The sequence below is a fragment of the Lithobates pipiens genome, unplaced genomic scaffold, assembly GCF_037356315.1.
Source record: "Lithobates pipiens isolate NorthernLeopardFrog02 unplaced genomic scaffold, aLitPip1_a1.2 Scaffold_22, whole genome shotgun sequence".
NCBI classification, from domain to species: domain Eukaryota; kingdom Metazoa; phylum Chordata; class Amphibia; order Anura; family Ranidae; genus Lithobates; species Lithobates pipiens.
In genome coordinates, this window is record NW_027507784.1 from 134760309 (window position 1) to 134776172 (window position 15864).

Consider the following 15864-nt stretch of genomic DNA (forward strand, 5'->3'; position numbering starts at 1 on the left):
TGGTGCCACCTCATCAGTGCCCTGGTTATCAGCGCCCTGGTTATCAGCGCTGCCTCATCAGTGGTCATCAGTGCCACATCATCAGCACACATCAGTGAGGGAGAAAAATTACTTGTTTGCAAAATATTATAACAGGAACTTTTCATTTAGCAAAACATAAAATAAACCCAGCGGCGATTAAATGCCACTAAAAGAAAGCTCTATCTGTCTGAAAAAGTTATAAACATTTCATATGGGTACAGTGTTGCATGACCACGCAATTGTCATTCAATGGAATTTGGATGTAGTGCCCTTGACTATTCATACAACCATCCAATACTATAACCTTTCAATTATCATTCAAAGTGAGACCGTGCTGAAAGTTGGCCTTGGCAGGAAGGGGGTGAAAGTGCCCAGTGTTGAAGTGGTTAAAACAATGCAGAGTCACACATCTTTTCCCACAGAGAAATGTTTGAAAATATGAGGTTAGAACCCCAATTTATGATAAAATGCATTGACAGTCATATGCAGAAGTTCTTATTCCCCTTGACATTGCTTTTACATTGTATAGTATTTGCTATTGAAATATCAGATGTTTCCATCAGTTTATTGCAAGTTCTGAAATTGTATACTATATTTTATGTGCTAAAAATAGCTTTTCTGAAAGTTGTCTCTTTACACAGTTTTTTCAGCTGTGACTCGGCCCAACTGTTTCTATGAAAAGTCAACTTTGAAAATCAGATTTTTCACAAATAAAATATGAGAGCATTTCATAACCTTTATGAAACTGATGGATGAATTAGATGTCAAAGAAAACTCACTTTGCTGTTGAGCTAATATGTCTTTCTCAACTGCAGTTTTTAACAGTGGCCAACAGTGTATTTTTCCAGATTTCCATACAGAATCCTAGTTTTTTTTAACAACAAACATGTTATAGGTACCTGCTCTGTGGAAGGGTTTTGCACAGAGCGGCCCTTATCCTCTTCTTCTGGGGCGCCCTGGCAGTGCTCCTTGCTCTTCCTCTTCATTGGGGGTCCCCACAGAGGACCCTTTCCCTGGGGGCACCCGTACGGGCACACTCACGAGTCCCACTGCGGCGTCCATTGACACAGACAGCAGGACTCTGCCCCGCTCTTGTGTTACTGGATTTTGATTGACAACCGCGGGAGCCAATTTTTCTACAGTCAATAAACTCCCCATCATGTTATCCTATGTGTCCATGCACGCATAGGCTGTTATCAGCAGTTTTTGGCTGGGGCATTTTTTGGCTTTAAAAAAACAAACAAAAAAATAGTGGGTTCTGAGAGGTGGTTTTCAGCTGTAAAAACACTAAAAAACATGGCTCACCAGCGTTTGAAGTTTTTGATCCATTGGAAAAAAAAAGGTTATTTTTTTTCCCCATAAAAAAACTAACGTGGAAAAACGCTAATACGCGCTGAAAAACGCTATTGCAAAAAAACGTTGAAAAACTCACTGTAAGACTACTGCCGTTTTTATACCGTTATTTTAACGTCCAGTGTGCATAAGGCCTAAATGTTAATTCTGCAAAAAATAAACAATACTTTTCTGTTATATGATATGCGATTCTTCAAATCTACTACACTGACCATATCACCTAATGGTGTCTAAATCTACCTTCAGTTGCCTTTTCAAACCCTGCAGAAGTCCCTAATCCCTGGGCTCTCGTCTGCACCTTCTTATTGGCCAGTGTTGTTTATCAGTCCTTCATTCATACATGTTAATCTCTGCATGGCCCAATTATTGAAAAAGGTTCACCAAGTCTCATTTGTGAAAAGCTGACCATGCATTTTTCCATTGTAGGATTTTACTGTAAACTGAGAACTGTATCTTATTGTAGGAGAATAATAGCAAACGTTTTTAACATCAATGCTGATAAATGTGAAATATGATTGACAGCACTGTTTAATGGCACATAAGGGCCGGTTCACACTGCGGGCGATGCGAGGCGACACCGACTTGCCTCGCCGCGACCTCAGCGGCGATTTGCAAATGACGTCTGTATAGAAGTCAATGCAAGTCGCCCCGAGGTCGCCCAAAAGTAGTACAGGAACCTTTTTTATGAGTCGGAGCGACTCGAGTCGCTCCTCTCAGAACGGTTCCATTGTACAGAACGGGGGCGACTTGTCAGATCGCGGCGAGGCAAGTCGTGTCGCCTCGCATCGCCCGCAGTGTGAACCGGCCCTAACTATTTTCTCATATCTCACCAAGTTTATGGGGTGTACCTTCTAATAGTTGTTACTAAATGGAGTCCATTTTTCTTCTGTCCAGGGGAACGCCCTTTTCACTGCAACCAGTGTGGAGCGTCATTCACTCAAAAGGGGAATCTCTTGCGTCACATTAAATTACATTCTGGGGAGAAACCTTTTAAGTGTCCGTTCTGTAGCTATGCCTGCCGAAGGAGAGATGCACTTACCGGTCACCTCAGGACACACTCAGGTGAGTTTCTGTTAATAGGAAATGTTTGCTTGGAATTCTTTATCAAATGCTTATTTTGGCATTTTCAAGTGTGCTACTCCTTTGACTGTGGGCCATCTTAGTTTTTTTGGAATGCGTCTGGAGAAAAGTGGTTTTATAATACACCCATGACATTGTTCAGAAACTGCAACATACATATTAATTTGTGCGTTGATTTGAAAACCGTAAGGCCTCATTCACACAGCCAGGTAGTTACAGCAAGAATCTTGCTGCTGGAATTACCAGGCTATGCGATCAACAGCAGCCCCTCAGTCCATTTAAACTAATGGTAGGCTGACAGCAGCCACTACTGTTCACATGTAGCCACACACAGAACATATAGCTGCGGCAGTAGTTGATTGCATAGCCCAGGCATTCCAGCAGGAATCCAGTGGTGACAGCTACTAGACCATGTGAAAAGGGCCTAAAACGTACACATTCTGTATGCTTGTTAATTTTCCCTACTTGGTGCCCTTTCAAAGTCACAACAGCACTAGGCACAAGACATCCTTTCTCGTAAGTGCCATAATAAAAATAAATATACTTTGTTGTAGAAAGGGGGTAGGCAACCCTGGAGAGGTTGAGATCTACCTAAACATTCTAAGTGATCAAAGATCACCTGGGTACAATGTGCTATTTTAATGAGATAACCTAGCAAGGTCCCATTGATAAGGAGAGCTCAGAGGTCAGGAGTAAGTAACGCAGAGTCCAAGGGTCAGAAATAGTGCAGGTTCAGTAGTATGGAACACAGAGTGCAAGGGGCAGTAATTTACATTAATTACTACTGACCTACTGAGTGGTACATCTCTCTCCGTACAAAAAAAATACCACTTTCTCGTACAAACACCTAACCCTTAAGCTAAAATTGCCCGCAGCACGAATTCTTGCCTCGGCGCAAAACAGAGTGAGGGTAGTCCTTCCAGTTCTGTCCTTGGCTGTGTCATATAACATGTCAGAGCCAAGGAGAAGCCTAGTAATTCCCTAGACTCTGCAACTCCTTTTTGCCACATTGGTCTGAGTGGCAACAAGCAAGGTCAGGAGCTGAAAGCTGGCACTTCTGTGTCACATGTACGAATAACATGACTGCGATCATTGGGGAGATCACAAATGGCCTGTTGCTGACTCCTGCTGTTTGTTGTAGTTTGTTATCAAAGAGCATGCTGGCCCACTTATGTGCAGTTGTTTTCACACATTTGTCAATGCCTGGTACCCCCTTCCCCATTCCCTTCAGCATTTAGTGACTTCTACAAGTGTGTCACCTTACCCTCACTTACTAGCTTATTTTATTTGTTATGGTGTTCGTCAGTGTCCCATCCGTGAGATTTCCCCTTCACTTCCTGTGTGGGATATATCATTAGACAATTATCCTCTAACTGGGATTCGCCTTTAGAAGCCTTTTCCCTACCTCCAAAATGTTGATTTCCTTTTAGGTTTTGTATCGGAGCCAATACTCACCAGAGCCAGTACAGATGATGAATCTCCCTAGTAGGAACAAAAACATAACAAGAGATTCTAAATCTTCCACATTCTATGAAAAACTAAAAAAGTTTGGAACTTGCATACACTATAAGGACATTTCCATTCGTTATTTCAGAGAGGAATATAGATGCTTGATGTAAAGTTTGAGCCCCCAAAATCCTGATCCTCAATTTCATGCTATAGGCTTCCTGCTCCCACGCTCTCCAGCTCAGTTTTTCTTACATTGTTGGATCTTTAGAAGCGGTATCATTTTTGACAATTGACATTGCGGGAGGATTGGAACTAGAATTGCAGAATGTGGTTGGTAGAAATGGGAATTTCAGAAAGGCAAGGACATAAGTTATATTTGAACACCACACTTGCCCAGCCTCTCTCCTGCACTGAAAACCACTCAGTAAGACCCCCTTTTAGCAAGATGTTGTATGCAGGCTACATAAAATACTGATGCGGTAAGGCAAAGAACAGTGTCGAACAAGTCGCAAAATAGCAACCAATCAGAAGCTGTTTAACTATTCTTTGTTCAAGCTGAAATCTGATTGCTTACTATGGACAGATGCACATATTTTTGTTTTTGCACGCTCTCTTTTTTTTTTTGAACCAGAAACAGGTGAAACTTTGAAAAAGGTCGGTGGTTTCTAATGAATCGATTTCAGTTTCCAAATTTGCAAGCTACGTTCATGATGATGATTGTGTGTTTCCGTGCTTCTATATTGTACGTTACTTTAGCCATTTCCAGAGGTGTAAATATATGAAGATATTTGTGTCATAGGAATATTCTTTAAGAATGATTCTTTCCGTAGCTCATGTGGTGCATTGTAGTATTTTGAGGCCCCCGTTGCTGTGTATTGTGTAGTCCGGACACATATATACACACACACACTACCTGTCAGAGCTGTGCTGGAAGGTGGGGGTGTGGTGCTGACTGGAAGTGAGAAGTCAATTTGACTGGATTTTCCAGTGCAGTGTGGCGTGGCTGGCTGCCATTTACATTACTCATCAAGGAAGTTCAGGAGCAAAATTCATGTCTTCCCCATGACATGCCCTTTCAGGGCTTTCATAAGAGTAATGTGTCATTTATGTGTGTAAGATTATCAGGTTCTCCTCTCCTAAGCTATATCATACTCCCCTTTCAGATTCGTAGATAACAACTTGCTGTTTAGGGTGTCCATTAGCAGGTAGATATCTAAATGAGCACAATGAAAACTGAGAAATCAGACTATGCTTATTATGTTCTGAGAACTACTGGACCCCCTGTGGTCTTTCGCCACATCTCTGGGGATATTGGAATGGTGCACCCCTCTCCCAGGAAATGGTCCTGAATAAATCAAAGAGCTCCTACTGCTGCCCGAAAATGAACCTTAAACTCAGATTTTTGCAAACCAAGCAGTCATATAGCCGGCAAATGTCTGGCAGTCTGGAGGCAGCCTAAAACCCCGTACACACGATCAGAAACTCGCACGGAACATACCACTTTTGAAGCGATCGTACGATAATCGGATCGTTAGTACAGAGTTTTCAAGAGCCAATCATGACAGTTCATCCGATATTATTCTATCGGACATGCGCAAAATAATTTTTCGTACGATGTCAATTTGTACGATTTTTGTTTAATCAGTATCGTTAGAAAATGCAATACGAATGTATTAAAACACATGACATCACTTCCGAATTTTTTTTCTGTCATACTGGAATTTTTGTGACTCATCAGATTTGATCTGAGATTAGCATGCAAACAAATAACGGACGATCATTCGTCCGATAATCTCATTGTGTGTACTGGGCATTAGGGCTCATGCTCACTGCAACTCAAAGAAGTAGCCTCTACAGGCTTTTGAGCTATTATTTTTTTTTCTGTCTAGAAACTCCCCTCCATGTTAGCCAATGTGTCCATGCACACTATGGCTTTTTCATGCATTTTCTGGCATGTGCTCCTACAGGCAGAAACCCCCCCACCACCAAACTTGCAATTTTGAGAGGAATTGTGCTGCAAAAAGCTCAAAAGCGCTTGAAGACGTGCAAAAATGTTTGTTCCAGCTTTTTGTTTTGTTTATACAGTAGTTAAGAAAATCCTATCTAGGAGGGTATGTAGGGAAAAAAAACGCTTATGTTCAAAAAAGCTTGAAGAAGCTCAATAAAAACTTGCACAAGAGCACAAAAAAAAGCAAAAGCTTATTCAAACTGAAATAAAAACTCAAATGTCTGTAAAAGCAGCTCCTTCTTCCTTTTTTTTAGCTGCAGTGTGCATGAGGCCTTAGGGTTCAGGACAACAGGTTCCTTCTAATCTGAGCAATTTATGATTTAATGAAAAAATAATATTCACTCAGCTATGCAGTCTTTTTAAAATTACTGAATCCATATTTTAGTGTTTTAGGAGTGTCAGAGAAAGGTATTCTGAATACCATTTTTCTCCGCTCCATATAATTTGATATTCGGGAATGTATTACACAAGACTATGACTAGTTACTATCCCAATGTTCCTTAAGAGACTAATGCAGCCCCAACCCAACGTTCCAAGGATTATGTGTCAGGGTAAAGAGGGAACACTGCTCCCTGATTTACAGCTGTTATTCTAGTCACATCATGTGGGATTTCTCAATAGCCTTACAGCTTTTTGGGTGCAGCACATTAGCGGATGCTTCTTGTAGCACATGGGCAGAGAGTTCCTGTTTATCATGCTGAAGTTACATTTGCTGTTTGTTCGAAATAAATGTTCTATGTATATAGCTGGGCTTTAGGGAATGCTGACAGTACAGACTGCTTGTGAATACTGTTTAAAATATGAATTGGTTAGCTGTTCAGATTGGATGCAAGAATACCTTTGCAAGGTGAGATGCTAAAGTTTTCTATGGAAGCTACCCAAACGGGTGGAGAAACGAGTTCTCAAAAGTGGACCAATGAGTTCCTTATTTTTATCCATGGTTGTAGAGCACTTTCTTTTGTCCGTTTTTTTTGTACAATAAAACTAGTGTACAAGCGCTGGAAGGTGATGAGGTAGAGGTCTGCAAAGTCCATAGCAACTGTTGACTTGCAAGAAATGTTTACGGCGTAAAAGGTTTGGTTTTTATGAAAATTATTCACTTTTTGACAGCAATCTTTTGCATTTTTGAGACATTGTTACTTTTAAGATTGTGTAGGCAAGGTCAGGTTAGCTAGGAAGACTAGCCCAAGATATGTAAATGGCTCACTGGGTATTAGTCAATGAGACTTCTGCCTGCCTTAAGTTTTATGGGAATCCACTACTTGCTCCTCACTCATGGAAGCTGCACAAGTAGTTGAAAACATAAAGGTCTCTGTAATCCAACATGAGTTGGATTCATGCCCAGTATGGCCACCCTTCTTTTAAAGCAGCTTTTCTATATAATCTCGCAGAGATTCTATAGTCCAGCCAGCAAAAAATGTCTAATATAGCAATAATCGGGGTAAATAACAATCGATAAATGTCTCTGATCCGTAGTTGAGGGGATATAATGAGGGAGAAGCACGGGGCCACCTGCGACTGCTGTCCTCAGAGTTGTGACTGGTTCTGTGTGACTAAGAGGAAAGAACAAAGGAGAAGGAAGCGCTAGCTACTAGTCTTGTATCCCAGTTAAAAGTTTTAATAACAGTTCATTAAAACACACACAAGAGATAAAATGTAAATATGCTCATCACAAAGTGAGGAACCCACACCCATAGACTTTGTACCAGATGAGCATATTTACATTTTATATCTTGTGAGTGTTTTTAATCCATTGCCATTAAAACTTTTAACTGGGATGCTACACTTAGCTGGCGCTTCCTTCCCCTTTGTTCTCTTTCTTCTTAGAAATGCACTGAAAACTGAGCATGTGCAGAGCTGCCAACACTGCTCTGCAAAATTCCAAACTGCATTGGTGACATGATCAAAAAGGGAGATAGAGAACAGCAGGATTTTTGCAGAATATAGAAAACAAATCCCATAGTGACTGAGTGAATATGAACAACATACAGTACAGCGTTTATTGATATTTTTTGATGTAACACCTATTTAATATGGAGGAACTCCTCAGAGAACGTTTTAGCTCCCAAGAAACATACAAATAATTACTATTATCTACAGCTCATGGTACATCAACATGGCGGTCAGTGAGAAGAATGCTCTTTCCACTGCTGGCTTAAAAGATTGTTGGTGGTGAGATGCAGAAATGTTTCGTTGCTTAAGGATCCCCTAGCAAACTACAGAGGAGGCCAAGGGTTTCGGGGAGTCCCTGTTGAGAAAAGCTGGTTTAACATATGATTATGAATGTTTCTTGAAGCAAGAATATTAATTGGTATCTGTTAGTAAGTACAACAGAACTTACGTCAGCCTATTAAAGGTCATATTTTCTAGCATGACAACTTACAGCTCTTTCACCTAGTGAAAATAAGAAAAAAACATATTTGAGCAATATCCCTGAGGGATTTAAACCCAACGGAGAGGAAAAAAAAAATCCCGCCTGAGAGGGAGTGTTTGTCCAGCAGCATTCCTGGAGTGAGCTGGGGATTCCACACCCTCAACGAGACTGCTGATTACACCGATTGTTCCTGTAACCTGGCCTATGACTGAGACTTGTGAGAACACAAAACCACTGCAGAATGTAACAACCGACTCAGAGTAATCACCACACTGACCTGACAATGTAATCTGCCTATATGCGTTTGCAAAAAAAGCTTACAGAGTTTCTTTTTAAAGTCATGTTGTTTTGACTGGTCAATACACAAAGGGAAAACTATCAGACCCTTGGATGGTGATTCTTTAACCTGACATGGACATTCATTGTATTTTTAACATCTAACAATCTGAATAGAATAGTAGATTGGAGCCCAACTTTAGGCCCATAGGATTACTTTAAATTTCCCTGTTATTATCAAAGCGATTAGAGCATCAGAAAAAAAAATCCCCTGTTTCCTGCCTCCGGTTCTATACACTGTGAAAATACTGCTGGACTGCACTGGAGGTGTTTGAATTGTATTCTAATTTCACTTCTAAAATGCCCTAAGAAAATAACAGTGTCCTATGAGGATATTCTGTCCTGTTTTATTCTATATGTTGCACTCAAAACAAACTTGCCACTACCATCCCAACTTTTAACAACTAAACATAAAAATGCAAAGTAGATACTGCTAAGTGCCCACTAGTGCTAGTAACTTTCTATTCTGTTTCAGAGTTCCTCAGGAACCTTGAAAAAAAAGAGGATACCTGCAATTTTTCAGTTTCACACACCCAACAACGAGGAGCACACCACAGCTAATCTCACAATGCACTGTGGGGCACCCTTGGTTGATGATGACCCACATTGCATTGTGGAACAGTTCTCAATTTCGGCTTTTCCTTTCCATGGAAAATGTGAATACCACAAACATAGTTTTAATGGTTTCCAGAGCACCCTGGAGAATAAAAAACACATTTTAAGGATGAATTGCCTCTGGCAGCAAAAGCTCAGAAAAACACCTCATCTATTAGCCACTTAGCTCATCCTTTTGCCACCTCTCTGGCCACCTTTTCTGTGTTTGTGTTGGCGGCTAGAAAACTGAAAGGCTGTGGAGTCACTGGTAATAAGAGGGAGGGGGTGGCTACAGAGGGAGTTTTAGGGATGAATTGCTCCACAGTGCCTGCATTTGCAGAGGTCAATGGAGGCTTCTTTTAACATTCATTTACTGCTTGTTAACCCCCCTAGTGGTAATCCCGAGTCTGGCTCGGGTTAGGAATTTACTGATAGAAGCGGTAACCCCGAGCCAGACTCGGGATCGATTCGCTGGATGCAGGGGAGGACACAGGAAGACTTACTTACCTTGTCCCCTGGATCCAGCGATGTCCTCTGCGCTGTGTGATCGAGTTGTCTTCCGCTCAATTCACAGTGCAGAATGCCGCCGAGCTTCGTTCTCTTCGGCGTTACGGCGCACGGGAGCGGAGAGCGGCGGAAAATTTAAAAAAGTAAAAAGACACAAAACACACACATTAAAAAATACACACCCCCTTTGTCCCTAGTGGTCTGTGCAGTGCCCTGCATGCACTTTTATATTATAAATACTGTTTTTTCTGCCTGGAATTTGGAGATTGTCCATAGCAACCAAAACATGTCCCCTTTTCAGTGTTTTAGGATTTAATTACATTATTGAATCATTTTTATTATTCTTTATTATATTATAAACTTTATCTACTTTATCTAACTATTTACCCGGGATGTCTGCTAGACTCTGGTTTGAAGAGATTTAAGAGTGTTATTCCTAAGAATTACAGGACTACAAAATAAAACGCCAGATTTCCATGCAAAATAATTGTACCGCTTTCAGCACCTAATTCCAGACTGAATCATACCGCCAGGGTGGTTAAAGAAGTTTGATAAAGAATTAGTGTCATGTTTTGACTAGTTATTTTACAAAGTTCAGTAAGCCATATCAAACAATTACATTTCAGTTTATTAAAGTCATGTTAATAAAAGATGATTTGTGGATGGTTGATATAGGTTACTGCAGTATTAATTTAGCTTTATTATATAAGCCTAGCTAGAAATTATGATATGCACCAAACAACCTATGCAAACATTGTGCTGATTTTTATGCATTGAGATCATTTTCCAAGACGGTACGTTGAGTACCCATTTGGGCAAGAGTGTATTAACCTGGAATTTTTCATCTTTGCAGTAGGCAAACCTCATAAGTGCAACTACTGTGGCCGGAGCTACAAGCAGCGAAGCTCCCTTGAGGAACATAAAGAGCGTTGTCACAACTATTTACAAAATGCAGGACTGGAGAGTGGCCAGAGCATGGGACCTCACAGTGGTGAGTACACTTCAGTTTTATCCCTTACATTTGAGAGTTGATTCACACATAGAAATGTTTTTTTTTTATATATATTTTATTATTCTGTGCTAGTGAAGGAGGCTTAAAGACCATTGGTTGATTTTCCATGCCACTTTTGAGTGCTTGTTTTTATGTATTTTGTATACTTATATTTTTGTTGTATGCTCTGCCATTTTGTGCCTGGTTATTTTAATTCATAGTCTTATCTAACGCTAACTGTAATGTTCATAGGTGTTTGTAAATGTTCCTATGTTGCATTGTCTGCTGATTTTCTTGCGCTGAAGGAAGATATCACTGAATTGAAATGTACAGCACATCCTGCTACACAGCTGTACATGGCACAACTTAATAATAACCAAATACAGCGGTGAGCTCCAGTACCAAAAATATGAATTGGCCCCCACGACACTTTACATGCAAATTGTCTGCATTAGTAACCACTCTAGTTTACTCAACATCAAATTGTGCACTGACCCCAGTGCACATAATCAATACCATTTTGGGCACTAATCAACAACGTAAGCTGTAACCAGACTGGGCCCACAACATACACCACCATGAGACTGGGCACTGACCTACAATATATGCTATTACCAGACTGGGCAGTGACACACAACATACACTATCACCAGACTAGATACTGACCCAAAACATACACCATCGCCAGACTGGGCACTAACCTATGACATTTGTGACTATCAGACTAGGCATTGACGTACACCAGTGCCAGACTGGATACTGACCCAAAAATACACTATCGCCAGACTGGCACTGACTCACAAGACACACTAGACTGGGCACTGACCCACAACATATGCCATCATCAAACTTGGCACTGCCCAATATATACACCATCATCACACTGGGCACTGATCCTCAACATCCTGTCCAAACTTGGCACTGACCCTCAGCATACACCATAACTATAATAGGTACTGACCCACAACATACAGTTAGCAGACTTGGCACTTACCCACAACATACACAGTCACTAAACTATGCACTCACCTAACAGAAAGTATCACCAGCACACCACTATACAGTAGAGTTGCGCGATTAATCGCCAAGAATCGTTATTCCGATTTTTTTTAATTTCTTTTTTTCCCCTTTGCAATCTTGATTTTGGCCCCTTTCACACGGGACATATCCGTGATGATCTGTCCCCTGAACATCAGCTTGCTCAGTGGGGATTGCTCCGTTTATCCCTGCTAAGCCGGCGGTGCAGGGACCTCCCTGTCCAATCTCCGCTCTCCTCTATGTGGGATCGGATGAACACGTACCATCTGTCCTTGTTCATCCGATTCGCTCTGCAGATGGATTGAAAAAAAGGATTTTCCTCCGTCTGCAGAATCAGACCATAGCAGAGACGGATGATATCAGGTGTCAGCGGATGTTCATCCGCTGACACCCGCTATCCCATAGGGATGCATGTATGTCCTTATTTCATCAAGTGTTTCACGATTCTTGCTATGCAAACAATTCTCTCTGCTCTTCTGAAGCCACAGCCATCAAAAGAAAGGAAGAGAAAAACTGGGCAGTCTGCCAAGAATCATAACATTCTTTATCAGTTGACCTTAAGTATAAACATTGTAATAATTTGTCAATGGAATAGGCTTTGTGTGTAAGTGAAAAAAGTTTAACCACTTAAACACTAAACCTTTTTCTGACATTTTTTGCTAGAAAATGACTTAGAACCCCCAAACGTTATTTTTTTTAGTAGACACCCTAGAGAATAAAATGGTGGTTGTTGCAATATTTTATGTCACACTGTATTTGTGCAGCGGTCTTTCAAATGCAATTTATTTGGAAACTAAATTAAAAAACAAATCAAAAAAAAAAACTAACCAGTAAAGTTGGCCTTTTTTTTTTTTTTTGTATAATTTGAAAGATTTTATGTCGCAAGAATCGTGAGAGAATCGTGATCTTTTTATTATAAGCAAAAAAATCTTGATTCTCATTTGGACCAGAATTGTGCAGCTCTACTATACAGTAAACATAACTTGCCAGCATTTACTACACTGTGTTCAGGTCAATGAGACAACCAGTAGGGTCAATTCTCCCCTTTTGCATCTCTAACTCCACATTACACAGCTACATGTGAGAAGCAGCTCACCCTGACACATGAATGGGTGGGCAAAGCTAATTGGTTGCCGACAGGGATGTAATGTTCAATCTAGATATCTCTGTACTGATCTTGAATAGCCACAAATACTACTTGGAGGCCTATGTACAAGTGCCCTGCTCAATATATCTCAATGTAGCCATTTATTTGAAAAATGCTTGTATGCACATTGTCTAATGGTGTTGTCTACATCCAGTCAGTATTTTTGAAATCACATCTGCCTTTTTTTTTTTTTTTTGCTGGGTAAAAAATTTCTTGGGAAACCCCCCTCCTGCTGCACACTAATTTGTTATTTTTACTTTTTGGTTAAAAAAAAAATGGTCATAATTTAGTAAAAAATGTTCTACTGTATAGTGATGTGTTTCATGTGACTGCTGTACAGATGGGTGCTTTTTTTTCCTTCTCTAATCTTTACTTACAAGAGAGTAGGGAGAAAACAGAAACAGTTTAATGGAGAAGAAGTCTACAGATGTAAAGCCACTCTACCTGATCTAACCATATGTGGTAAGATCAACCAGTAATGTAATGTCTCCAAACACTAACAAATATAGCAGATATTTATTTGCCTATCATTCTCGGTGGAAGAATAAATCAGATTGGAATTTTCTAGCTTATCATGACTGATTTCCTCCTCTATGATCTGGCAGAGCTTGGGGGTGGCTTAAAATAATTCTCCTGGCTTCAACTATAGACGTAACCATGCACGTTTCTGACCATGCATGTGTATACAAGTATCTTTCATACACTCATGTGTGGTCTGCAGATAGCTTTGGTTAGTGTTGGAGTAAAACATATCAACAGTGGTGGAACTTCCAAAAACATCAGTATCATAAGTGTTTGAAAAAAGAAGTGTTTTTTTGCCCATAACATACAGTCAGACTCCTTCCTTCTTCCCCTTTATTGCGCTACACAAGTTGCTAGAATTTGATTCGGTATCTTTTTCGGCAGCTTTTGTAATAGTTGTAAGTGACACTAGAGGACCAGCAAGCACACTCTACGTAAGGGAGCTATTTAAAACCCATGCAAATGTATATAATTGTGAAAAACGGTCACAAAAAAGAGATTGTTTAACTAAAAAAAAAATGGTTGCTGAACATTCCAGACCATTTTAGACGGAGGCTCAAAGAGCACCTGTGAGGGTATAAAATGGGAGTTGCCATTGCTCACTTGTTTTTTTTTTTAAAGATGCAAGCTTCGGGGGCTGCCACCCTGGTTCTGACTTCAGTGCCTGTTGAGTAACTGACCTAAAACAAGTATTTAGGATGGGAGATCGAGCTATTCAGACATCCCTTTCTGTATGTTTGTTCCAAGTCATGGACTCATGGACAACAGCCTTGGAGCCTAAAATGTAACTTAATCTTTGTAATATATTGCAGTGTACTAGTCCCTAGAGGTGACCTCATTTTATTTGTTATTTTTTCCTCTTTTCCCTTTATTTTCATCTGGTGATCCTGCCAGTAACACACTTGCTGCCATAGGATGACAAAGCTTACCTGCTGTACTGTATCTACAGAGGAGGAATGTTATCAAAAAAGCCAACATGCTGGTTGTACCCAAGTCAATCAATGGATCGACTTGGGTACAATTAGCTTGCCCATAGATGGATTGAATCTCAGCCAGTCCCTGCTGAACTGGCTGAGATTTGATCCATTTGTGGCTGGCTTAAAGGGGTTGTAAAGTCTCAAGGTTTTTCACCTTAATGCATTCTATGCATTAAGGTGAAAAACCATCTGTGCTGCCCCACAGACCCCCCCCCCCCCCCTTTTTCTTACCTGAACCTGGTCGTTCCAGTGATGAGCATGAGTCCAGCTGCTGTCTTTGGTCTCATTGGATAGTTCGATAGCAGCAGGAGCCAATGGCCCCCGCTGTGGTCAATCAAATCCAGGGACACGAAAGCGGGAGCAGGGCCCAGTCCTGCTGTCTGTGTCAATGGACGCATCAGCAGGACTTGTAAGCGTGCCCACACGGGTGCCCCCATGGAAAGCAGCTCTCCATGGGGGCACCCAATGACAAGGAGGAGCCAGGATCGCTGCCAGGGCACCATAGAAGAGGAAGATTGGGGCTGTTCTGCGCAAAACCCTTGCACAGAGCAAGTAAGTAGACCATATTTGTTATTAAAAAAAACAACCTTTACAATCACTTTAGGACAGCTTAAGAAACTTATCAGATGACTAGATTTATGGCAGGATCAACATGTATTTTTTGCTGTTATTGAACAGATTTAACAAAAAAAAATCCATGGTATATTTATAAGGAACCAAATAAAACAAGTTTATTGTTAGGGTGTACATACGCTTGGGGAAAAGAAAAACAAGTTATCAATGGGAGCTTCATATCTATCCTCACTGGTCCACTTTAAAAGTCTGATGACAAATAGGATTAATGTACAGGAAGTTAGCCTTATACAACCTCCATTTTAAATATATTTAGTTCTGATACATTTCATAAAGTTTACTATATTTATGAATACATTTTAGCAAATACTTACTTGCAGTCTATAGTTAGCAATATTTCAAAGGCTTTTGTTAATTTACAGTGACACATTTGGCTTTCAAAGTAATATTAACTCCTAAACCTATGCAGAGTTCTAGTAGCTGGTAGAACCTGGAGAAGTTCTAGGAGGGGTTTATAGGTGTCATCAAAGTCCTGAGGGTCTTAGTTTAGAATAGCTTTTACTAAAATCAACTGTGTCTTGCTTGGTTTCCTCATGCCAGCAAGTGATTCTGATGTGGACTTTTGGTTCTGTATAGCATCTCCAATGGATGAGTGTAAGAATCCAGAGATCCTGATGGAGAACAACATGTCTTTGATATCCTTTGAAAGACCAGCTGTCATAGAGAGAATTGCCAGCAACATGGGGAAGCGTAAGAGCTCCACCCCACAGAAGTTTGTGGGTAAGCATCTACTTTCTTTTCCTTAGAACTCCATGCATAAACTCTCATAACAGCTTGATCAACCACTATTTATTTCAGCATTCTTTTTGAAACAAACATGCTTCCCAAACAACC

At 40.5% G+C, this 15864-nt stretch overlaps 1 protein-coding gene across 9 annotated transcripts in view; it reads left to right on the forward strand.

The window, feature by feature from the left end:
* Positions 1-15864, forward strand: part of IKZF2 (IKAROS family zinc finger 2) — a 135703-nt gene that overhangs the window by 103198 nt on the left and 16641 nt on the right. For 7 of the 9 annotated variants that reach the window (XM_077448332.1, XM_077448334.1, XM_077448337.1 and 4 more), the window contains 3 exons: positions 2269-2436; positions 10576-10713; positions 15607-15750. In XM_077448332.1, coding sequence (XP_077304458.1) covers positions 2269-2436; positions 10576-10713; positions 15607-15750 — 450 coding nt within the window. The remainder of the gene's footprint in view (positions 1-2268; positions 2437-10575; positions 10714-15606; positions 15751-15864) is intronic. The other 2 variants (XM_077448336.1, XM_077448339.1) reach the window with 1 other exon arrangement.